The sequence below is a fragment of the Mus musculus genome, chromosome 2 (genome assembly GCF_000001635.26).
Source record: "Mus musculus strain C57BL/6J chromosome 2, GRCm38.p6 C57BL/6J".
In the NCBI taxonomy this organism is placed as follows: Eukaryota; Metazoa; Chordata; class Mammalia; order Rodentia; family Muridae; genus Mus; species Mus musculus.
Window position 1 is genome coordinate 122,348,847 of NC_000068.7, and position 24,351 is coordinate 122,373,197.

Sequence of the window (24,351 nt, forward strand, 5' to 3'; positions counted from 1 at the left end):
GGCGTGAGGTGTTTGGTCAAAGGAAGCGAGTGGATGCTCGGAAAGTGCTTTTCGCAGGCGGCCGGCGTCGGCTCCAGCCTCAATTTATAGTCGGGCTCGCTCCCCGCCCCCTCCCGGCAGCCCCTGGGCGGCGCCGGCAGCCGCAGCTCTGCCTGGCCGAGCCTCTGGCCCGGAGCCCGGGCGGCCCGCTGGGGACGGGGAGAAGGGAGGATGCGGAGGGTGGGTGGTGCGGGAGGGAGGTCGCCACTCCCTCCCTAGTGTCTGACTGGGGCGGGGAGACCCCTTCCTCCTCAGGCTCTCCTCGGTGCCCAGCTCCACACAGTCCCTTTATTCCAAGGCCCAGGATTCCCTCCCCTTTATAATAAATTAAGGAATCTTCAGCGCCTGCTAGATCCTAGGACAAGGGGAAGCCAGGTTTCTGACATCATGTCCTTGGTAAGAACCGCTGCCCCCGTGCAGGTGACAAGGACTGGGTCCAGGTCTATCATAGTGCCCTGGTCTCACATCTACAGAGTCCGGATGGCCACAGGGTAGAGCAGGGACATGTGTTCCGCTCCCTTAATGGGCAGCTTGCGGCTGGCATAGTGGTGCACGATTTCAGGGACGCTGCTGAAGGGTGGGCTGTTCTGGCCCAACACATACTTGTGTTCCTTAGTCCGGGACAGCTTCATGTGCATGAAGCCCTGACTGCTCCTAGGAAGAGAAAGAGATCCCGGTGACCAGGGGTTCTCCTCAGTCCCCTACTTCTACCCCGACTCTCCCAGCAAGTGTGATTCCAAAGCCAGCTTCAAGTGGGAGGTGGACAGAGACGGGATGGTGGGGGAGGGGAGGGGAGGGGAGGAGAGGAGAGGGTTGAGTAGGTAGCATGAGGCACTGGCTTTGTGGTGAGGACGCTCATTGTACCAAGAATGTGTGTGTGGTGAGTATACAGGGTGTGTGCTGGTGGAAAGTGGGGTGCCCCGCACCCTCCAATTCTGTGACCCTAGCCCATAGCCTTTGGCTAAGGCCAGTTTAACCCTACCTGGACTTTTGAGACCGATTCATACAGGTCAGGCTAGTCTGTGTCTCCACCTCTTAATTATAGGTGTATGCCAGTGTATGGGGTACTGAGCCCAGAACCCAGGGCTTTGGACAGACTAGCCAGCACCTTAGCAACTGACTACAGCCCGGCCTTATGCTCAGTTTCCCCTTCTTGAGCTATATGGCAGCACCAGTCTGTGGGTCTTACACCAAGTCAGACCCTCTCAGTCCAGCCAGCCAGCCCTTAGGCCTGGAGTGACATCATCTGGAGACTCGGTTAGCATTACCTACCCAGAGTTGGGTAGGACAGACAAAGGAATTATGGTGTGGAGGTGAGATGAGAGGGCATGGGAGCCCCCCAGCCTGGAGTCTGATTGCAACCTCTTTCCATCAGAGAAGAAGCAAGCAGTTCCAGCACAACCGACATCTGCGGCAAAGGCGGCTGACACAGACTTAATACGTCTTTTAAATACAAAGATTTTATGTTGAGCAGGTCTTAAGGCCTGAGTGTGTATGACCTTGTGGAGGGGCTCATTCTTTTTCCTATACTATAGTTTGGTTGAAATTTGTGGGGCGAAACAAGCCCTTTCTACAGCAAAGCTGTCCCGCCTTCCTGTGTTCCCAGGGATTAAACTTTTACCTTAGTGATAGTAGTCCTATCAAGAGCCCACCAGTGATAAGACAGTCAGACCCAACCCAGATCCCGTATATGGCTACAGTAAGAACAAAAGAGAGCAAAGAGGTGAGGCTGCTCCCTCTCCCTTTAGGTACGGTGCTCACATGTGACTCTATCTTATTTTCTTCTGAGCCGTCTTTGTCTCTTAATCCTCATGCTTAACTATATACTAAAATAACTTTAATAAAAAAACCCCAAAGTCGGGCGTGGTGGCGCACTCCTTTAATTCCAGCACTCCAGAGGCAGAAGCAGGCGGATTTCTGAGTTTAAGGCCAGCCTGGTCTACAGAGTGAGTTCCAGCACAGCCAGGGCTATACTGAGAAACCCTGTCTCGAAAAACAAAAACAAAAACAAAAACAAAAACAACAACAACAACAAAAAAAACCAAAAACCAAAACCAAAACAAAACCCTCCAAGTTTGCTTCATAAATTGGCTGGTCCTGAAACTCTTTCAGGCCATCAATCCTGGTTTGGCCTGAGCTGAGATCCCTAAAACCCTGGAGGGAACTCAGGCTGTTGAGGGCAACAGTGAGACACTGGACAGCTTTAACCTGTACCTCAAAACTCTGAGAACACCTTCCACTGCCTCTCCCATCCCCTGAACCCAGGAAGTCAGCATTAGCTAGCCCCTACCCTCCAGTCAGAGACCCAATGTGCAAAGCTCTAGCCTGCTCTCAAATGCTCCCCACTTTAGAAAGTATGGGGGTGAGGCACCCAGCAATTGTCCAGACTGCCACTGGCCTGGTTTGCCAAGCCCTGGGTCTGTAACATACCCACAGGCATGGGCTAAGGAATGTTGGGTAGAACACAGAGCCTAATTAGCTGCCTCCTAGCCTGAGCCCAGAGGAGCAAGCAGAAGGCTGAGAGGCCTGGGTGGCCAACAGGACCTGTAAGGAGGCTGCTTCCATCCTGACAGCCTTGTTGGCAAGGGGTTGCCAAATTAGATGCCTCATCTACCTGGGTACAAAAGAGTTTTGACTAGACCTCCTACACCGGAAAACAAGTGAGGGATGGAGAAGAATGCGGGAATTGAAGAACGGGGTGGGGGGAAACTGGCCCCTAAGACCTCTCCTCTCAGGGTCTGGTTCCCAAAGTCTTACTTAGGAATTTGCCTGGCTGTGTATCAGGATATAGAGGCATCTGGAGTACAGAGTAAGCACACAGGCCCCGAGGGAAAGGAGCCAAGAGTGTGTGGGCAGTGGGGAAGTAGGGCAGTAAGCAGCAGTCCCCGTAGCTGTGGGAAGCAGTGTAGGCCCTGTCTTCTCTCACCTCAGGAGCTGAGAGTGGCTGAACCCCTTCCCACAGCCCACTTGGGAGAACAACCTCTCTTAAACAGCACAAGGTGTTTTCTCAAGGAACAGGCTCAGAAGGGTAACTGGCCTTCATCTGCATTACCAACCTCTGGAGGAGGGGTGGCCATACTTTTCAGCCCCCAGGGACTAGTCCCAGGGGTCCATTAAGACACAGCAAGGTCCTTGCCAGACCCTCAGGGTGTTGGGTGGGACCAGCTGGGCCAGTGGGCCCAGAGCTGGCAAGGCTTTTTGAGGAAGCTGTTTAATTACCAGTGAAAGCCCTTCCATTAGGGAGAGAAGAGAAACCATAATTGTATTTCAGAGAAGCCATTTATATGCAAACGAGACCTTGGCAGACAGCCCGTGGGGCGAGATCAGCTAGAGTGTAGCAGACATCCAGGCCTGCCTTCTTATTCCCTACACTAAGGCAGTCCCTCACCCCTAGTTGTCCGGTTCCACTCTAAAGTCCCAAACCTTGGTGGTGTTTGTCTCCCTTTGGGCTGGACAGTACCAGATTTCCAGCAAATGGCAGCTGGTGAGGGTTGGAACCCTGTCACTGAACAGTGTAATTCCTGAAGTCAGACCGAGCTAGGCACAGTGTTTGTGTATTTTGAAACAGTCTCTGGCTATGTTCTCTACGCTGGCCTGGTTGGATGTAAGGAATCCTGCCTCAGCTTCCTAAGTAACTGAAACCACAGGTACTATATCACCACATCTAGTTTAGAGACTTAATTATTAGCTGGTGACCTTGAGCAAGTAACAAAGCTCCTTGAATCTATCTCATTTGTATAAAAAAAAGAGATTTATCAGCACAGCAGTAGTTGGTTTGGACAAGTTATATATGCTAGGTGGTACGTGCTAAGAATTTCAATTATAATCTTAATAACAGTGTACTACCCCAAGTTGTGTAAATCACATTTTTGACAAATGAGTTTTTCCAAAATCCTCTTCTTGATTTTATAGTTTGCAGACTCTTAGAATACAAGAGCTAGCAGAAACGCACAATATCAGTTCCTCCTGCAAGAGGCAAGCCTACGGCCCCGGGTTAAATGATCCGTCTATGGCCCCACAGCTAATTGTATCAAACTCAGAATAGAACCAAGGCCTTAACTCTCTTTAGTACATTTCTTGGTCTCTTTGAGTGAAGATGAGCAGTCGTCTCTTACATGTGTGCAATTCTACCCCTTGGATTTGTTTGGGGTGCAGGGGGCATGTACCAGTATCCAACGCACCAGGGGAGGTGGTGTAGATACCCAAGATACTCCCACATTGCAGGGGGTAGGTAAATGTCACCTACCCCAGCTGGCCACCTTATGGCTGGCTGGCTCTATGCTGGCTGTGCTGCACCGGTTGCCAAGAAGGGCACTGGCCATCCTACTGTGCAGAGCCTGGGAGTCTGAGTCTGCGCTGTAGAAAGCAGCTCCCAAGAACACCCTGATAGGAACCAAGGACTTAGAGGAATGCTCTGCCTGCCTCCTAAAACCTAGCTCCCCCACTCCCACCTCACCCTGCTGACCTTTCGGGTAAAACTCCTCCCGTATCTTCTGGCTGGTGCGTCTACATGTTAGTGGCTAACAGTGACGACAATAATTTATCTTAAAAACATGCTAGGTGCTAAGGCATTAAATCAAGTGTTATTATTTCACTTAATCCTTCCCAATGAAATAGATTGTATCAATCTTATCAAGAAGTGGAGACCTAAAAAGGTTGAGCTGGACATTACTCTTCAAGTGCTTCCACCTGAGGAGTCTCAGACATTTCAGGCTCCCCCAGTGCCTGGGGGTGGGGGTGGGGGTGGGGGTGGGGCGGAGCCAGCAGTTGTTCAAAGGGCATCTGGCTCTTCTCAGTCTGGCTGGACCAGAAGAGATGCTGGAATCCTCTTCTGCCCTACAGGCTAGCAGTCCCCTCTACCCACGCCACCCCTACTCACTTGAGGGAGAGAGAGAAGTCATTTTTGCTGGTCTCACTGTTGCGCACCAGGTAGCTGGCCTCTTTGCACAGCCTGAGCAGGTTCTCGGCATCTGTTCGGCTGATGGCCCCGTGGTACCAGCTGAGGATGAGAGAGGGGAAGGGGGGCATCTCTGCTGGGTCCCTCGCCGTCCAGGCCCACCCATTCTGGGTGTCCCCTGCAGGGAAGCCAGTGCCAGGAGGGGAGGAAGAGGGAGGGAGTCCCCAGCTGGACACAGACACTCACACCTGGTTTTCCAGAGGCAGTGCTGGATCTGTCCACTCCCCCAGGGGGCTGCTGGGTTCCATGCCTAGGGGCTTGGCTGACTTGGGGTTCCCAGCAGATAGCCTGGGAGGTAGCCGCCCCTTCTCCTCCCGGCCAGGTGACAGGCAGTTCTCCGATCCTTCAAACTGGGCTGTAAGGAACAGATTGGTCATGGACTCTGAGGTGTTTAGAGGCAGAGCCCTCTCAAACAGCCAGTACCCTACCCTGCTTTTCCCAAGTCCCCACCAAGGCCAAGGGCATGTTCTGGGAGGGCATGCTTATGGGCCTGCCTGCCTGACTCCAGGGACAGGATCCTAGACCACTCTCGGGGATGGGTACAGTCTCTGAGCCACACCAAGCCTCCTGGGGCCTCTCAGTCCACACAGGCAGGCGAAGGAGGACAACATGAGAAACCACTTAAGCTGTCTCCCTCAGCGGACCTGCCTTCCTTCCATCCCCCTTAGGGTGGCTTCAGTGTTGATAATATTGTTTCTTTCTCCTCCTCAGAGTTCATTACCGTTCTCCAAATCAGCCTGCCAGGCCATTCTGTAGAAATGACTTATTGATCTAAGAACAATCATCTGATTCCCCGTGGTGCCATCGTGACAGGCTAATCCTGTCCAAAGCCGCCAGACTGCCTGGCCCTCTCCACCCCAAGGTCGCTGCCCACTGTCTTCCCTCCCACAGAAGTCCAGGGAGGTAGCTCGGCATCTCCAAAGCCGGGCAGCCTGGGAGCTGAGCCAGCACAAGGGAACACTCCCCACCCCCTGCAAGTGGGTCACATGCACAGGTGACTCTCCTCTAGCCTGCATTTACAAAATACCTACAAAGTCTCATGCACACACACACACACACCCCGACGCCCCCACATACCCCTCAGGTGTTCATGCTGGATGTAGAGGAAGAAGTTGAGGCTTTTGCTCCCCCCCCACCCCCCACAGAGGCTCTTTCTCCTTATAGCTCTTGACTGAATGCCTCATCTTCCTTCAGTCACCAGATGTAAGGACCCCTTTGCCAGTACTTCCCCAGACCTCACAAACACCTGCCTTGGCAGGCAAAGCTCCACCCAAAAAGAACATAAGCTTTAAAACAGTGGATTTTTCTTTTTCTTTTTTTAGACATAGTTCCACTCTATAGGCCAGGCTGTTATGGAACTGTGTAGCTCATGACAGTCCTCCTGCCTCAGCCTCCCAAGTGCTGGGATTATAGCTGACAGCTGGATTTTTGTGCGGTGGTGAGGAACAGGAGGAACATGTCAGGAAAGGGCCTTTGGTAAGAGAACGTGCATACAGCGCTGGGTGGGGGTGGGGAATATGCGTTGTCTTTCCTTTCTTCCTCCAGGACAAGGAGGAGTCTTCCAACCCAAGCCCACAGGGGCTAAGAGGTAAAAGACCTAGCACCCTGGCCATAAGTCCCCAAAGGACCCACCGCTGCTGTCCTCCAGGCTGGGCTCAGGGAGGGGTGAAGCTGGACCGGAGATGTCCCTGTCCCCGTCAGGCAGGGAGGGGCTGCTGTCCAGCTGTCCCACCGGCGGAGGCCAAGGTAGGTCTTTGATGACCTTTATGTCAACTGGAGCCAGCAGCAGAAGGGAGAAGAGAAAGAGACAGTGACAGAGACAGAGAAAGGCAGAGGTTGAGACACCAAAACACAGAGCTAAGATACACAGTAGCCTAGAAAGGAGGACTGGCAGAGGCAGAGGCAGAGGCAAAGGCAGCTCTGGAGGAGGGAACAGGACTGGAGGGCTGAGCATGGCAGGTACTAACCACACCAGCCAGCCCGCTGAGGAAAAGGTGGGAGTCTTGAGTGGCAAACAGGAAGGTATAGGATCTTGCTTGGTCAGCCCTGCAGGTTCCCTAATCTTCTTCCCCCTCACTAGCTTCCAGGAACCAAGAGGACCAGGAGAGTGCAACATGGAAACAGGGGCTGCCCACACTCCCAGAACCACACCTGGTACCCTGACACCCCATTTCCCCCTTATTCTTCTATCCCCAGCCTAGGAACTGGCAGATCTCAAGACTGGGATGAAACCTCAGGCTATCTGGAATATTCAGACTTGGGGCAGAGGGTTTTTTTTTTTTTTTTAAATCGAATTCTCCTCCTCCTCCTCCTCCAAGTCCTGAGTGACGCCACCAGTGGCTGGCTGCAGGACCACTAACGAGGTTTCCTAATGATGAACATAGATTTTCCCATTAAGCAATCCAAACAGTATTGATTCTCCAAGGAGACCTCTGGAGATAAATGGCCCATCCCTGATGGGTGTGTGCCTTACAGGAAGCAAAGCAGAGACCTGTGGTTTCCCAGTCTGGCTGCCAGGGTGGGGAGGGCAGAGCTGAGGGCCGGATGCAGGATGAGCTGTCTCTGTGTGAGAGGTGTGTGTGTGTGTGGGGACATGGGAGCAGGAGTGAAACTGAATGGCATCTCAGTCCTCAAGATTCAGTATTGAAGGCACTCTCCCACTTTAAGGCCCTTGCTCCCCCCCACCTCAGACGGCCAACATGCATGTTTCTATGGTGGACTTGGGCCTGGGACACAGTGGTGTGGTCGGGACAGGAGAAACCTGATCTTCATTTAGCAACCTCACAGCCTCCAACTGCAGCTCAGAAATACCCCTGGAGCCAGACGACCCTAGTATGGCAGGGCCTGCCACTAGAGACAGCTTCAGAATCCAGGTTATAGCTCCATGGATTTTTATCATTTGAAGTATTAAATACCCTCTTTGTCAAATATATTTAACATATGCCACAAGTTTCACAATCTGTACTGGAATGTCTTTATTTTTTCCCAGATTCCCAAAGGCTTGGCCTCCAAGAGGTGAGATGTAGAAGAGTGTATTCACTCTTGCTCTGCCCGTTGCCGGCACACAGTGCTGCGCCCACGCTGCCCAAGTCCCCACCCCATGGCACAGAACTCAATTACCCTGCCCTAGAATTCCACTCCTAGACCATGCTTGGTTCCTAGGATCTGCTCCTTCCATTCTCCCGAGCCTGTAAAGTGCTCAGAGGCCCCAGCAGAGCTGCCCCTGCCGGCAAGACTCACCAGCAAAGGCTTTGGAAATCCGTTCCTTCTTCCACTCCCAGGGCTGGTCATACTCTTCTGGAGGCCTCTCGTCATCCTCTGGCAGGCGCGACTCCCTGGGCCAGGGAGTCCCCTCACCTTCTGGGCTGGCCCCCTCATCTTCTGGCTCATAGGGTGTGTCATAGAGAGGTAGGGGTTGAGCTGCAGTCTCCTTAGAACCCCGGATCTCTGCCCGATGCAAACAGGAGAGCAGTGTAAGGCGTAAGCTCAACCCAGAGCCTCTGCCCTGGCTCGGGGAGAACTCAGCAGCCGCAAATCCTGGCTCCCTCAACCCTGAGACATTTCCAGGGCTCCAACATCATGGGGTCTATGGGAGGAAGTGGCAGACAAGTGGCAAAGTAAAAGGAGAAGGACCCCAGGATGATCAGCAAGGGCCGGGAAGCTGAAGTGGGCATGTTAAGGAAACTGAGGCATAGTCTTCCTCGAGCTCATCTCTTCCTTATGCCCAGCTCCGTTTCCTTACCCATTTCCACTTACGTTCTACTTAAAGTAACTTCGCAATCGGGAACGCCTCTGTTGCTCAGATACCACTTGACCCCCTTTTATTAGGTTTCCCCTTGACAAGTCAACTTCTCTCCTTCCTGTTGATCTTTTTCTCCTGATCCTCTGTTCCAGGCCCAGGCCCTGCTTAGCGCTTCCTACCCTGACTCCTAAGCTGTTTGCTGAGACCTCACAGCATCAGTACATCTGGAGTTCTGGTCCTCCCTCCACAGCTGCTCCCAATGCTTCATTTTGTCCTCAGCTCCCTTCAGACTCACCACCTTCTCCAGAGCTAGGCAATCTTTTTAGGATCACTGATCTAAATATGATAAAAGCTCCAGATTTTGTGGCTAACTTGCCTCAAAATGTGTATTTTAGGACTGGGACTGTATCTCAGTGGCAGAGCACTTGTTTAGCATGCATGAGGCCTGAGTTTAATCACCAGGACATCCCTGCCTTCAGCCCTTCTCCCCGCAAAAAATGTACAGTTAAAGCACTTAAATTTTCACATGTAATGCCAGGATATTCACGGCCCATATTATCTCTCAGCCCTAACCCAAGGACCCCTCTTCCTCTCTCAGCTTCCACCCACCTCGATGTTTCTGCATTCTTTAACTTCATCTGCTCTTTTCCAGTGCCTCATGGCTTCCAACTTCATCTCTCCATAGCCAGGCTTTTACTAGGACAAACCTCCCCCTCACAGGTGAATCTCTAACTTGGAGAGCAGGGCAGCTCATCTGATTGGCCAGTGAGTGCTCATTCTCTTCCTCAGCTCCGCCTTGTTGCGGAAACTCAGGAATTCTTGATCTCTCTATTCCATAGAGAAGAGTGTTCCTGTACAAAGGCCCACAGCTACCCTGTGCCAAGCCTGAGTAGGCTTGTTTAACTTTATTGAAAAGTATCTAAAAAACCCAAACCATTGTGTTAACATCGCTAAGTTATATCCTTTGGTCAACTTTATCAGAAATAAAATTGACATTTTAATTTCCATTAGCCCTTTCCTTAATTTTATTTCTTCTTTTTTGTTTTTTTTTTTTTAGGCTAGCCTGGATTACATAATAAGCTCCAGGCCAGCTTGACTACATACTGAGATCACATCTTATAAGACCAAACAAAAATACAACAAAACCAAGAAGCAACAAACCAAACCATTTCTGAAATAGCTTGCTAACTCGGCTTATGGTAGGTAGCTCTTCTAGTCGATTCTGTACATCATGGTCTCAGAAATCCCCTTAAATGCCGCATTAATCTCGTGTGTTTCTTCTGGCACAAGTCCACACTCTTTACTTTAACTTCTGCATCCTTCCTGCTCTCTGCCATCTCAGAGGCTGAAGCACCATTCCTCTTGGCTACCCTTCACCCTTCCTCTCTGATCCTCTTCTATCCTCTCCATTCACCCTGACTCTGACTCTTTCCCTGGGTCATCTCTTGGCCTCAGTTTCCCCAAGGGCAGGTCTGACTCAGCCCTTTCTACTCTAACTCTGAAACACTTCCTTGGCCCACTCCACGGCACCCAGTGCAGCCATTCACCTGCTGTTCGTGTTTCTCTCTGATAACATGGACTCATCACATTTCCAAAGGCTACTAACTGGCTCTCTTTTGGGAACGTCTGACTCAACTCATATCTCCAGGGCTTCTACAGGACCTTTGGTTACATGGCCTCCTCTGTGGCCTCAGATATCGCAGCTTACACTTTCTCTCCCAAAATCTTGAAGGCCCCGACCACATTCCTAAGGCCCTGGCACTAGCTTTCTCCCTGTTTGCCAGGGATCATGGGGCCAGGCCTTGGATTTGTTGTGCAGAGCCAAGGCCTCAGGGGGCAACCTCCCTCGTCCTCAGTACTTACCAGCCATCATCTTTTGGGCCTCGTAGGGCTCCATGTAGCCATCATTCTCAGGGACCTTCCCCGGGGCTCCTGAAGTCCCTCCTGAGCCTTCACCAGTCTCCTGAACATCAAATGGGTCCGCATAGTCCTCTAGGATTGCCAACTGGGAGAAGGCAAAGAAAACACGGCTCAGACAAGGACCGACTGGCAGCTCTGCTCCCCGTGGCAGCGATGGGGCTTCCTTCTTTCCTGCTAATTTTCTACCATGTGGTCATGTCCTAGGCTAAATAGCCAGGATGCAGCTATTGGGTCGTAAGGGTCCAAGCTGGACAACAGCCTGTGCACAGAGAGAACTCAAAGGCACCAGATACCAATGTGTGGCAAGAGTTGTGCTAAAGAGCAGAATGGTGAGGCATCTCAGAGATCAGCACAGTGTAGCCTGCCACATCCCAGGTGGTCACCAAAGAAAGAACCAGTGACCTTGAGGAAACTAAAGTCGAAGGTGTAGCTCAAGCCTTTAACCCCAGCACTCAGAAGGCAGAGGCAGGTAGAGCTCTGGGAGTTCCAGGATATTCCAGGCCATTCCAGGCCAACCAGAGTTACAAGGTTAGACCCTATCTCAATTAAAGAGGAGAAGGAAGAGAAGGAGGAGGGGAAGGAGGAGCAGAGGGAGGAGGAGGAGGAAGAGGGAAAAGAAAGCAGAGACATCACTTTGTCACCATTCTGTCATTTGATCTCTGTCAGGTCCTTGTTCTGTGGGTGTCATAAACTCTCTTTGAAGAAACTGGAAAACAGGCAGTTAGGAAATACCCCCTAAACCATTCTACTTAAAAGGAAAATTCAAATTTGGAACTCATGCTATTTGTGCACGGGGCTATCAACATGTAGCTGGTGGGGCCCTCTCAGCCTCCTGGAAGGAGAATGCCTTGGAGCACCCCGAGACACTACTGAAACCGGCTGAGTTCCCAGAGGCCAGGATCCAGAAAACCAGTCTTAGCTTTCCATTTCCCTGCTGCCTGTCCCTTCCTCAAACACTGGCAAGCCTCTGTTCTTGCTCCCAGTGACAGCTGAGGAAGCTGAGGCGCTCAGGGCAGGGCAGGGCAGGGCAGGGCAGAGCTGAGGACAATGGAGTCTTTCTCCAAACTGGGCAGGAAAAGGTAGGACTCACCAAGCCAGACCCTGGAGCACTGCAGCACTCGGAGGGTCACAGCTGGCACCAGAAGTGGTTCCGGGGCTTGGGGCATAGGGAACGGCCACTCCTGTATTTCACCCAACTGAAGCCTAGACTTCAAATCCGAGGGAGCCAGCTGAGCCAGGTGACCATCCTGCCCTGAGTGAGAGGACCTGGGAATGGGGACAGCTGAGCCAGGTCACCCTGCCCTGAGTGAGAGGACCTGGGAATGGGGACCCCTGAGAGGACAAGATGGAGAAAAAAACAATCCCGCCTCACACATCCCGTTGGCCCCATGTGGCCCATCTATAGGTTTCTGAGGTTGACCCAGTGGCTGCCTCTACCTTATCCTCAGGTGTTTTAGCTCCTACCTTGTTTCAGTCTGGCCCTTAGTTCCTTTACTTCCCTGCATACCTGCCTGCTTGGGGTAGCTCACATCGACCCACCGGGACTCCTGGTCATCTGCTAGCCTACATGTGTATCTTATGCGTGACTCTCTAGCTCCAATAAGCAACTGACAGAAGGCTGTAAACATCTTCCTCTTTTCTTCTGTCAGCACCATCTCTCAAGCCCTTCACCCCCAGTCCTCCTTTCTCCAGGATACAGATGAATCTCTTCAGGTTCATCACACACTGTCCTCCTCTACCCCCAGCATCACCCACTGCCCACTGCTGGCAACTGTGCCAGTCAGCACACAGCGTCAACTCGCGTGTGGCTGCCGTTCTACAGTGTCTGAATCACCTGACACACTATCCTCACACCTCACAATAAATAGACCTCCAGTGTTTTTGAGAAAAGAGTTCAAGGTTAGAGAACAGGAGAGTCTACTTCCTCTTTGAACCCCGCTCTGAAAGCACCGTGGTTGTTTCACTCAATGGTCTCCTCCCTGCCTGCACCACTTTCCTATCCTGGCCAATCCTTACTCAAGTTTCTTCTCTCAGAAGCCCCTTCCATGCTCCTCCTGGCCCAGCCAGAGAGGTACCTCTGTCTGATTGTTTTGTATAGCAAATACTTATTCTACTGTTGTGTTTTTAGGTAGACTGGGCACTTCCTGGAGGCAGGACCCACATTCGCAGATAAATACCCAAGAACTGACAGCTCTCAGTAATTATGTGAAATACATCACACGAAAGGAGAGGAGAGGATGAAAGCACCCCACCCCCTTCATTGATTTAGACAACGCAGAAAAAAATATAAGCCTAGGTAGATGGGGTCATTAAAGGAGGACCAAGTCTTTCCAAACAAGTCTGCATTCTATGAAGCTTCCCAGAGAAGTGAGGTACAGCCCTCAGCACCCCTCCTAGCCCCCTGGAGCCCGACTTCAGAGCCCTTCCAGGCCTCCCCTCAGGCTTGCTGGTCAGAGTTGCACACGGTTGCTTCTTCCTGGAATCCCCACCCCTCCCAGGCTGACAGTGCCTGTAGGCAACCAGGTGGCAGTCCGGCAGACAGCTCAATGGCTTCTCTGTTGTACTCCTGGTTCCACGCCCTCCTCCAGGAAGTCTTGGACCCCCCACCCTGGGCTGGGGCATCCGGAGAGCTACCCACAAGGCCCAGAACAGGAGTGGCAGCAGAGTCACCAGCTGGGAAGGCTGGCAGGACTGGTACCCACTCTGGGCACAGAAAATCCAAGTCAGATCCCAAGCCTGCTTGCCCAGTGTTTCTGTGTTTAGAGGGGGATAAATTACTTACAGGAAAACGGTCCCTGCAGACTACATTTGGCCTACTACAATCTGTTGTCTGTGGTCCCCTGACCCCCTCGGATGTGCCCACTGCTCTACCCAGCCCTCATCACAGGCCCAACACACAGCAGATGCTGACTGTGTATTTCCTGGATGTCTAAAGAGCTTCTACTCGGACTTCTATTGAAGTGACGTGAGTGCCACCTGCCCCAGCCACTCTGACCTTTGAATGACCTAAATGACCAGTGGCCGTGGGAGGTTCAGGCTCACTGGTGAATCCACTTTTGAATAGGGATCAAAGCCTCTGGCTCAAGGGAAGATGGGGGGAACTGCCAACTAGGGCACCAGAAAGGCACCTAACTCAAGGGTGTTATATCCTCTCTTCTAGCCAGTGTGCTGCTAAAGTGCTGAAATACTTCCCATCAAGGAGGGAAGGTAGTGGCTATTCAAAGGGCCCCGTGTCACGCTGTGCTCCCTCTTCTGCCATCCTGTAAGCTGTCGCTAGGACCCTGCCACTCATCTGTTCAATCGGCAGCGGCCCTCCCCAGCAGCTGCCAGCCCTTGAATCTCCTTTCTGCCTATGCCTCTCCCAAGGCAGCTAACAGGACTACCATCTGTTTCTTCTACTACCTTCCACTCTGCAGTTGGACGGAGCAACCCCTTTCTGACCCTACCCATGGGTTCCTGGGCCAGGTGTTGGTGTTTGCAGAACAGGTACTTTGTGGATTTCAGAGTTCCCAAACTCTTATTGCATATTTCCTCCACAGCTTCAAGTTCACAGGTACCTGCAAGCCTGAGCCTTTCTCGCCGCCCCCTGCTGTAGCAGAAAGGGTAAGGAATAAATAGCAAGAAGGAGCTGTAATATTCTTAGCTGGAAGGTTGACAGGGGTGAGTGGTCAATAAATGTGAGCTCTTAGGGCTGGAGAGATGGCTCAGCAGCTAAGAGCACTGGCTGCTCTTCCAGAGGACCTGGGTTCAACTCCTAGCACCCACATGGTAGCTCACAACTACCAGAAGTTCAGTTGGGGCAATTAACCGGTGCCCTCTTCTGGTGTCCACAGGCACTGCAATGCGCAAGCCTGAGACCCAAGCAATGCTCAGTACTTTTTTTACAAGTGTTCCCAAATTTTCCTTCCCTCAGTTTTTTAGATTTATATTTTGGTCTAGGGGCTGAGGACATAGTTCAATGGCGACGAGAGCATTTGATTTGCCTAGCATGACGAGACCCACATCAGGTTCAATCTTTAGCACTAGAGAAGAAAAAAAATCACATGAGCATTGACAGTCTGATTCTGTTTGATTTAGTATTTCCCCACTATATTTAACCCTTTGTCACTGAAAACCAGTGATGTCTTCCTCAGTGTGGTTAAGAGCACAGTCCTTTACTTTCTGAGGTCAAACATCTGTCCCTGCTATTCCTACTTACGGTAATACCTTTTCCTACTGGATGTGCTTGGGAAATGCCAACAACAAAACGCAAATGGGTTATTTCCCGATTTCTAATTATAAAAGTAATGTCATACTTACAAAACGCCCAACATCACAGACAAGTGGCTGATGTCACCAACCCTTGTAAGGTCCTGGGATGTGTCATGCCTGTGTTTACTTCAAGACAGTTCTGCCAGAGGCAGGCTCCAGTACTCAGGAAATGGTGAATTAGGCACAGAGCACACCTTGCATCATCTCTGCTGGAGTCTCTCAGCGCTAGTCAGCAAATGCTGCATGAATGCCACCTCTTTGCTGGGCCCTGATGGCAGGTGCTGAGTGAGGGTCCTGGTGTGTGCACAGCCTAGAATCACACTGCTGGGTTGTTGGTGTTGCGGCTGCTAGCTGAGAAGCCCTGCAAGTGGGACTCACCATCCCTGCACTTTTGCTCTCCAGCACAACCCGGGGATAGGCTCTGTCCCATAGGGTTGCTGGAAACACTGACTGGCCCAGTATATATTAGCTACAGGAAATGGTGCCAGGCACAAGACACATGCTCAATAAATGCCAGCCACAGTATCATTAAAGACAAAGAGACCAAATTTTGGGGTCTCCTAGGAGCTCATACTGACAGACACAAAATAAGCTCTAAGAGGAGTGAGGCACCCTAAGGTGTTCTGGAGTTACCCACAAGTCCATGGTATACGGGAGTTGGGCCTCATCTTTGCTCTTATATAATGTCACGCTGGTTCTGGGATGAAGACAAGTATAATTACAGGAGACACCTGCTCTGGGTACTCAGCCTGGGTAGCTTTCTTCTCCCATCCACGAGCACAAGGGTCTCAGCTGTTCCCATTTCTCAAGAGGCAGAGTGGTCAAGGTGTTGACTAAGTTACTCACTGGCTGAGCCAGTATGGATGTCTCCTAGATGTCTGGTTCCAGACTGTGGTCCTGCAGTGTGAGGAGGAAACAGGCCAGCCCATAAGCTATCAGCAGTCACAGTCTTCAGCCATCCTTGGAGTGCCAATGACAACACAGATAACCAGCCCAGGGCTGGTCTAACTGGGCCACATCAGTCCTTCCCCTGGACTCCTCCCTTAGCCACATTTCCCCCCCTGTATCTCCAACACAGAATAAGCACAAGATAAGCTAACTAGGCTTCCATACTCTGTGAAGACATAAGAAAGCAAACTTTAAAAAAAGAAAAGAAAAGAAAACAAACAAACAAAAAAACAAAACACCTCACCCAGCACTTGGGAGGCAGAGGCAGGTGGATTTCTGGGTTCGAGGCCAGCCTGGTCTACAAAGTGAGTTCCAGGACAGCCAGGACAGCCAGGGCTACACAGAGAAACTTTGTCTTGAAAAAAAACAAAAAACAAAAACAAAACAAAAACCACCTCAAAACAAAAACAAACACACACACATGAAGCCCCAAACAAAAAAGCCAAGGAATGGGTGTCCCTCTCAGCACCCGGACCAGCATCACTTAAGGACACACCACACTCAGTGGACACTGTCTAAGAGAGGTCCTGAGTTCAGCAGCTCCACAGGAGCACCGTGATGGAATACAGACACCTCAGCCTCTTACTTCACTGTCCCCTTCCTGTTTGCTCACTGCTTGCTAAAAGGAGCTTGGATGCGCCAAGCCCACGCCATACATCTGTGGCACACACCTGTTGTAAGAAGCTCTCAATACCAGGGCTCAAAAGCTGGCTCACCAAGTAAAGGTTCTTGCCAGCAAGCCTATTTCAGTTCGATCCCTAGGACCCATTACTTGGAAGGAGTTCCTCTGACCTTCCCATGTGTGTCTGTATGCAACTATACACACAATATACACACACATTTAAAATTTAAAAGGGTTTTTCAGTATAGGGCTAGAGGGGTGGTGCCGCCGCTAAGAGCCGCACGCTCCTTTGGAAAACAATCTGAGTTTGGTTCCCAGCATCCACACTTGGTAGCTCAGAACTTCCTGTAACTACAGCTCCAGGGGATCTGACGCCCTCTCCTGGTCTTGAAGGGCACTGCATTCATATACACAAAGCCTCCCCCTCGTTTAAAATAGTTAATGAAATCTTTTTTAAAAAAAAAATACTATTTTGGGGGGCTATAAATTCCTGTAAAAATTTGAGAGCTATGAGCCTTTTCCCATATAAATGAGAAATACACACAGCGTCTGGGTGCTCAAGAGCCCTAGGGTTGCCCCCATGAGCAAAGAATAAGAGACCTGGTTTCAATGTGAGGTGCCTGTTTTATTACCCATGTCAGGTCTCGCCTTCATATTGGCCCAACAGGACACACTGCAGATGTGGTAGGCAACTCAGCCTTCATTTAATCACAGCTTCATCCCTGTTCCCTAATTAGATCATGTTTCTTTCTCCTGTTGAAGCTTAGAGAACAGTGAATGCATGAAGAGGAGGCCCAATACCCTGGACCTTCTGCCAGAGCAGAGCCTGGAAGCGGGACAGGGCCCAGCACCAGAGGGGGTTCTTTGGGGGCCATCTGGCCAGGCCCTAACTGCCGGTTGCAGGGTGTCACTCTTGCTGTTCCCACACCTGCCCTGCCAGGCCTGGCCAGATGGTCAACTCTGAGTCTTTGCCAGTTATATCAGTGGGTTTCAGAGTGGGCTGGCAGCCAGTGAGCCCAGCACAGAAAGGCTCAAGAACCCCCAGGACCTCAGGGCCTTGTCCCGATAACCATTCCCTCTTGCCTCCTCCCTCATCCTATGGCTCCTTGGCATCTCTAGCTCAGCGGGTGGGGGGAGCACTTATACCAGTCCCATCCAACCTCAGGACACTGCCCCCTCGGGTGCTCTGGAACCTCTTTCTGCCAGCCAAGGAGCTCTGCAGAAAAGAGGGGAAGCAGGTACACAGTATAGAAACCACAGCTCTGCGGGAGTGGTGGTCCAGAGGCTGCACTGTACACTCAGTAGGCCCTGCGGGTGTCTGACCACCCGGGTTTGGGGTTAAGAGCTCAGTCAGGTACCTTGTCTGGCTTCGCTTTTCCTCGGGGAATACTCTGGGATCTCTCAAATTCTGTTCCTAGATGGTTGGGAGTTGATTGATTTCTGAATAACGAGGAGCCTAGGTCAGCCCATGGGACAGCTCAGATGCTACATCCTGGATCCTTTTATCACACACACCAAAGAAAGCACAGATTGTGTGGCTCCTGGGAGAGCCTGTCGGATTTCATTCCTGCCTCCATGGCTGGCTGGCAAGAGACTCAGACACTCTTGAGCATCCCCTCCCCCACAGGTCAGAGCGGACCCAACTGAAGCACAGACCAGACAGTCTTGGCAGGAGGGGTCTGAGGGTCTGTGCACAGGGCTACTGCTCCTTCCTTCGAAAAAAAGGAAAGGAAAGCCATGCCTTGGGAAGCCCTGACCCTTAAGCCACCCTGTTAATGGATACGCACCATTTCAGGACACTGGGTCAGACACTTTGGAGACAGAGAACTGACCAAAAAAAAAAAAAAAAAAAAGGATGTTTTCCTGGAGGAGCCCACAGTGTGGTGGGCAGCCTGTTAGGTCATTCTAAGCCACTACAGGAAGGAAAATAGCCAAGGACAGCTTAGACCATGGGCCAACAGCCAGTGGCCAGGGAGGAGGAGACTGGTCCACGGGGAGGACAGGGCCATACCACCGTCTCACCATAACACCAGGGCAATTAGGAAGGAGACTGCAGGCAGCCTGGGAGAAGTGCCCTTGGACCTCCCTCTTCAGCTTAAGCATGATGAGCCGGCATGGTCAGCCATGCTCTATGGCAAGAACCATGGGGGAAATGATTCACACATCTGGGGCTCTTGTTCTGACCCCAACACACCTCTTATCCAGCAAGCCTACCAGGACAGCAATCTTTTGGCGGAAAAAGCCCAATTCTGAAACCTGAGGATTCAGACATTAACTGCTCTCTAATCAGATAAAGATCTCTACTGAGGAGAGATGAGCAAGCCCTGGAGGAATGAGTTCTCAGACATGAGGAAGGCAACAGAGCTGGGGTAGCTCCTACCTCCCATTCAGGGAGACTAAGGATGGCTTTCAGCTGTTTATCATCCAGGACAGGATAAAACTGGAATTAAGAAGGAAGGTAGATGTCCTGAGAGACAAACTATTGGGAGTCTTCCTCCAGGGCCTGCAGATCCAGTCTCTCTCAGAATGGACTGAGAAAGAGGAAAGCCTAGAGAGAGGAGATAATGAATGAACCCCATCACTCGGCCTTAACTGGGCAACAGGTCCTGACCACCGAGTGTCCTCATACTTGGGGGAACACTGGAAGGAGTGCGCCTGTACCCCAGGGGTGAATTTCTTCAGGAAGAGCTGGACATTGCCCATCTTGGCATCCGGAGTACAACAGTCCCCCCCCCCCCCTAATCCCACTGGGAAAGGCAAAGGCCAGCGCTCGCTGTGTTCACGGAAGAATCTTAGTTTTCAGCCCCTTTCTGGGCTTCAGACCTGCAAAGATGCCTGGACTCCAGGACCGGGTGGGAGGTGGGAGGAAGGAGAAGGGGAAGAGGAGGGGGAGAGAAAAGCTTTGTGGAGGGAAGAGTCAAGAGATCAAAGGGCAGAGGAGCTGCTGCTCCGGAGAGGGCACAAAGGCCATAAACCGGCAAAGGGAAGGGAGGGGTGCTTCTCCATGCCCGTTAGAAAAAAGGTTCCAGGATCAGGGTTGGACGGGTTGCAAAGCTGAGGACAGAGCCATTGAGGGAGGTCGTCCCTAGTCCTCGGGCCCTAACAGGAAACAGGGCAGAGTTTGGGGACTCAGATTAGTCGGTGGAGAAGCTAACAAAGGGGTTAAAATTTGAGCCCCCGTGTCAGGGACTAAGCTTATGTCAACTAGAAATACTGACTGCGAAAGGCTGAGTCCCAGCCAAGCCACCTTTGTCCCTCCCTAAATCTCCAGACCTCAGACCACCACCCCTCCTGGACACCCACGCCCGGCGCAGCACTCACCCTGTCGCTGCTGGCAGGGGGTCCGGAGTCCGGAGGGGGTGCTGGGGGGCCGGGGGTCTCGACCCGAATGAGGCGGTGCGGGGGTGAGCCGTGGCGCGGGGGCGGAGTGGGGCCAGGGACCGCAGGGGTGGAAAGGGCGGCGGACGCGGACGGGCCCCCGGAGTAGGGGTCCTCGAAGTCGCGGTCTCGCTGCAGCCGGTAGGCGGCCAGGATGTCCGGGGGCGGCGCAGGGGGCGCGGCCGGGCAGGGAGCTGGGGGGCGGTAGTCGGGCTCTGGGGGGGCGGGTTTGGCGCCCCCTCCACCGCCGCCCCCGCGAAAGCCCAGGTGCTCCCGCAGCCACTTTGCGACTCCACCGCTGCCGCCCCCTCCCGGGCCGGTCCCCGCACCCCCAGCCCCGCGGCGGGATCCCCCAGGGCCGCCCCCCGCGCTGCCCTGCGCCCTCGGCCCCGGGCCGGAGCCCGTAGGAGGAGCTCCGCTCAGTAGCATGGGGCCCTCCCAACTGAGCGAGCAGACCGCGGGCGGCGGGGGCGGGGCGAGAGGGGGCGGAGCTGCGCCGGCGGGAGGGGCGGGGCTCGTCGTCAGTGACACGAGGGGAGGAGCCCGCTGCCTAACGGGGACCCGAGGACTCTGAGAGGAGTAGATGGGATGCGGGAAGCAACTGCGCCGAGGGTGAGTCCTCCACATGTCGTTACCCGTGCTCCTGTGGGGCGCTCTCTAGTCCCATCTGCTCTTTGCACCTCCCAGTTTGTGTCAGACGCGGGAAGATGAGTCCCCAGGCACATCCTGCTCATCCTGATTCCTTTCCCCCAAACCCAAAGACCCAAACATTTTCGAAGACGCTGCTCTTCAGATGCGCCTATTACTGCCCTCACCTTGGGAGTACCGCCTACCTCTTCCTATCCCTTAACTCACACCCAAACCTAGGTTGCCTTTCTATCCAGGCAAACTTCTCACGTGGCATGCAATCAGTTCTCCAGAGACACCCATTGCTCCGATGTTTCCACACCCAACCGCCAGCTTCAAATGCTTACAACCCTCGCACAAACAATCCCCATCCACGCTTACACCGGCCCCCAGCAGGCCCACGCAGCCCTCACAGCTGCCCTGCTTTCTTGTGGAAATCCCTCAAGCTCCACCCTGGGTTTGTCAATCTGTCTGTGACAGAATAGAAACAGACAGATCAATAAATCAAGCGAGAAACAGGTCTAATGTTGTCAATCACCAGCCCCTTACCTTCTCAGGGCTCCGATGATGATGCCTAAGAGCCTGGAATTTTGTCTTAGAAAGGAAGCAGGTTCACCAGAAGTATTGTAGCCCTGAAGGCCAGCATCTCTCCCTCTCCCTCCTCCCCCTTCCTCCCCCTCCCTCCTCCCCTCCCTCTCCCCTCCTTCTCCCCTCACTTCATGGGGTATAATAGAGAAACTAAGAGGTTTACATTCCAGAATATACAGTTTAAAATACTAACTACTGATGCAACGGTGAGCATAGAGATGACAGGTTCCTGAGGATATTGTAGCTAACCCACAGGAGAAGGTCTCCTCACTCACCCAATGGGAGGGGATGGGAAAGGCAATGGACTGCCAACTCCTGGGCCAAGACCACGCCCTTGTCCTATCTTAGAAAGGGTGATAGGGGTTGTTGTCATGCAAATTAAGGGTGATGAGCGATCTGAGCACAGCCCTTGCTCTGTAGTCACCTTGCAGTCAGGCCTCCGCTCAGACTCATGGCAATCCTGTTGCTCAAGCTTTCCCAAGGCAAGTTCTGAGGTTGCAGGTGTGCGCCACCACACTACTGGTATTTGCTTAAAAAATATAAAGTGATTCTGGTGGTGGTGATGGTGGTGGTGGTGGTGGTTTGAATGAGAATGGTCCCCATACGTTTGTTAAGGATTGAGAGGTGTAGCCTGGTTGGAGGAAGTGTGGCTTTGTTGGAGTCACCGAGGGTGGTCTTTGAGGTTTCAAAAGCCCATTACAGGCCTAGTCTCCACCCACCTCCTCTCTACTTGATGCTTGTGGATCGTGATGTAAAGCTCTGAGCTACTTATTTTTCCAGCAACATGCCTGCCTGCCCGCCCGCCTGCCACCCTGCTCTCTGCCATGAAGGTAATGGACTAACCCTCTGAAACTATAAGCAAGTCCGACATTGAATTCTTTCCTTCTATAAGTTGCCTTGGTCTTGATGTCTCCTTATAGCAATAAAGCAGTGACTGACACATGATATACACCCATAATCCTAGTAATTGGGAAGTTGAAGCCACAGGATCAGGAGTTCAAGGACAATGTCTTGTTGAGTTTGAGGCCAGCCTGGGCTGCCTGAATTTTTGTCTCACAAAACAAAAACAAACCTGCAATTGCTGAGCCTGGTGGTACACCACTTCAATCCTAGCATTTTGAAGGCAGAGGCAGGAGACAAAACACTAAATGCAGTGGATATGCCTATAATCTAGCTCTCAGAGGCTATAGCAGGAGTCCCTTAATGAATTCCAATTCATCTTGGGAGTGTCTCTCAGAAACCAAAAAAGTGGGAGCTGAAGAGATGACTTAAGAGCACTTAAATGCTCTTCCAGAGGACTGACTTTGGTCCTAGCACCCACGGCAGGCAAGTCCAGCTCCAGGAGCTCCTATACCTTCTAGCTTCTGTGGAATCTTGTGTATATGTGCATGCACACGTATGCACACACACACGCACACACACACAGAGGCAAAAATACCTGCACACATAAAAATAAATAGTTTTAAAAGTTATTTTAATATAGGCTTAAAGATAAATGCTGAGAGAAAAAGAAGCTTCCAGTAGAAAAGATACACCCAAAAGCGTGAGTGTAGGCTTTAAAGTGCTGAAGAAGCAGGACGTCTCCAAGTGTGGGTCCAGGCTGTGGAAGACTCCTCGAGAGTCGTGCTCACTGCTTTTTATGTTTTTGTCTGTTTTTTCGTTTTTTTTTTTTGTTTTGTTTTTTTACAATAATCATATATAGGATTTTAGAGGGTTTTGAAGTTATGACATTCAAAGAGTTGCTAAGAGACCCAAATGAGACCACAAGGTGCTTCCTTAGGGGTCCCCAATAAGGCTATAATTGATAAGGTAAAAGTGTAGCTCACTAGGACACAGGGATGTAGGGTAACTCTACTATAGCAAAGCTAGCGGTCCTGAATGAGAGCCTACCCAAGGCCATATGCATCCAGAACTTAAGCCTGCTATTACTTCAGCATAAAATGTCTATGAATGACCAGGAGCATACAAAGGCAGGCAGGCAGAGCAGCTTTTCTGTTGGAATTTTTTAACATAAAAAAAAAAGTGTGTGTGTGTGTGTGTGTCTAGGTTAGAGTTGCTTCTCTCCTTCCACAATTCTACCCGGAACTGAACTTAGACTGTTATTGCCTCGGTGGTAGGAACTTTTAGAAGCTTCAATCAGACTCTGGAGTGAGGAAAATCTTCTGTTTTCCTATGCCGTCATATTTCTCAGTTTTTCTATACTCCCTCGAGATTTGGGTAGATGAAATGAAGAGTAAAGTGCCATTCCGATCCAGGAGGCATCAGAGAGCCAAGCAAAGGAATAGAGGTGGAGCCCAGCATGGTATGCAGACAGTAGTCACAGGGGTGAGGGGTGGCTCAGCAGCTAAGAACACCTGTTGCTTTCACAGAAGACCTGGATTCAATTCTCAGTAAGCACATGGCAGCTCACAGCTGCCTATAAACTCCAGTTCCAGGAGATCTGGTATTCTCTTCTGGCCTCTGAGGGCTCCTGCACACACATGGTGCACATATACTCAGGCACACATAGACATCCATGTAAAATAGATACATTAAACCATTTCTCAACCTGACTGTGACAGCTCTCACGTACCTTTGATCACAACATTCTAGAAGCAGAGGCAGGCAGATGTCTGAGTTTGAAGCCAGCCTGGATGAGCCTCAGACCAGCCAAAGCTACACAGGGAGATCCTATTAAAACAAAACAACAACAACAACTACTACTACTACTACTACTACTACTACTACTACTACTACTACTATTTTCAGGGGCTGAAGAGATGGTGTCGTAGTTAAGGCCACCAGCTACTCTCCAGAGACCCTGGGTTCAGATCCCAGTGCCCACACAGAAGCTTTTGACTCTTTGTGACTCTAGTTCCAGAGGACCTCATACCCTCTTCTGGCCTTGACAGGTACCAGGCATGCACATGGGGCACAGACATACATGCAAGTGAGAGACCCATATACATTTAAAAATAGAACAAAACACCACTTTTCAGGTTCTGCAGTTAAGAGCATCTGCTGCTCTTTCAAGAGAACTGAGTTTGACTCTCAAAACCCATGTCAGGAGGCTCACAGCTACGTGTAACTCTAGCTCCAGGGCCTCGGACACTGTCTTCTGGCCTCCGTAGGTAATTGCCTGCCTCTCTCTCTCTGTCTCTCTCTCTCAACAAGTAAATGAATTTAAAAAAAAAACCTTTAAAAAATCTCTGTGTGCTATATAACCTATTCTCATCATTATATCATAATTCCTTTGATGCCCAAATTCTCCCAACTTGGCCAATGGGAGAGACCCTTCCT

General features: G+C 51.5%; 1 protein-coding gene across 3 annotated transcripts; it reads right to left on the reverse strand.

The window, feature by feature from the left end:
* Positions 1 to 45: 45 nt before the first annotated feature.
* On the reverse strand, positions 46 to 20,301 carry Shf (Src homology 2 domain containing F). Of its 3 annotated transcripts, none has more exons than NM_001374011.1 (7): positions 19,801 to 20,301; positions 10,602 to 10,743; positions 8,237 to 8,443; positions 6,629 to 6,769; positions 5,183 to 5,351; positions 4,919 to 5,038; positions 46 to 693 (listed from the first exon to the last, which is right to left on the reverse strand). In NM_001374011.1, the coding sequence occupies exons 1-7, from the start codon at positions 20,284 to 20,286 to the stop codon at positions 507 to 509; spliced, it is 1,452 nt and encodes a 483-aa protein (NP_001360940.1). In that variant the 5' UTR covers positions 20,287 to 20,301; the 3' UTR covers positions 46 to 506. The 3 variants fall into 3 exon arrangements, with proteins under 3 accessions (NP_001360940.1, NP_001013851.2, XP_017174597.1); XM_017319108.2 differs by lacking the exon at positions 19,801 to 20,301 and adding an exon at positions 11,749 to 18,327 and having other exon boundaries at positions 306 to 693; NM_001013829.2 differs by lacking the exon at positions 6,629 to 6,769 and having other exon boundaries at positions 19,801 to 20,072.
* Positions 20,302 to 24,351: the final 4,050 nt, after the last annotated feature.

Coding starts and splice junctions, on each gene's coding strand:
- Shf (NM_001374011.1), bottom strand. CDS start 20,286: ATGCTACTGAGCGGAGCTCCTCCTACGGGCTCCGGCCCGGGGCCGAGG. Junction 6,770..8,236: donor GATTTCCAAAGCCTTTGCTG/GTGAGTCTTGCC, acceptor TGCTGGCTCCAG/TTGACATAAAGGTCATCAAA. Junction 694..4,918: donor GACTTCTCTCTCTCCCTCAA/GTGAGTAGGGGT, acceptor TTCTCTTCCTAG/GAGCAGTCAGGGCTTCATGC.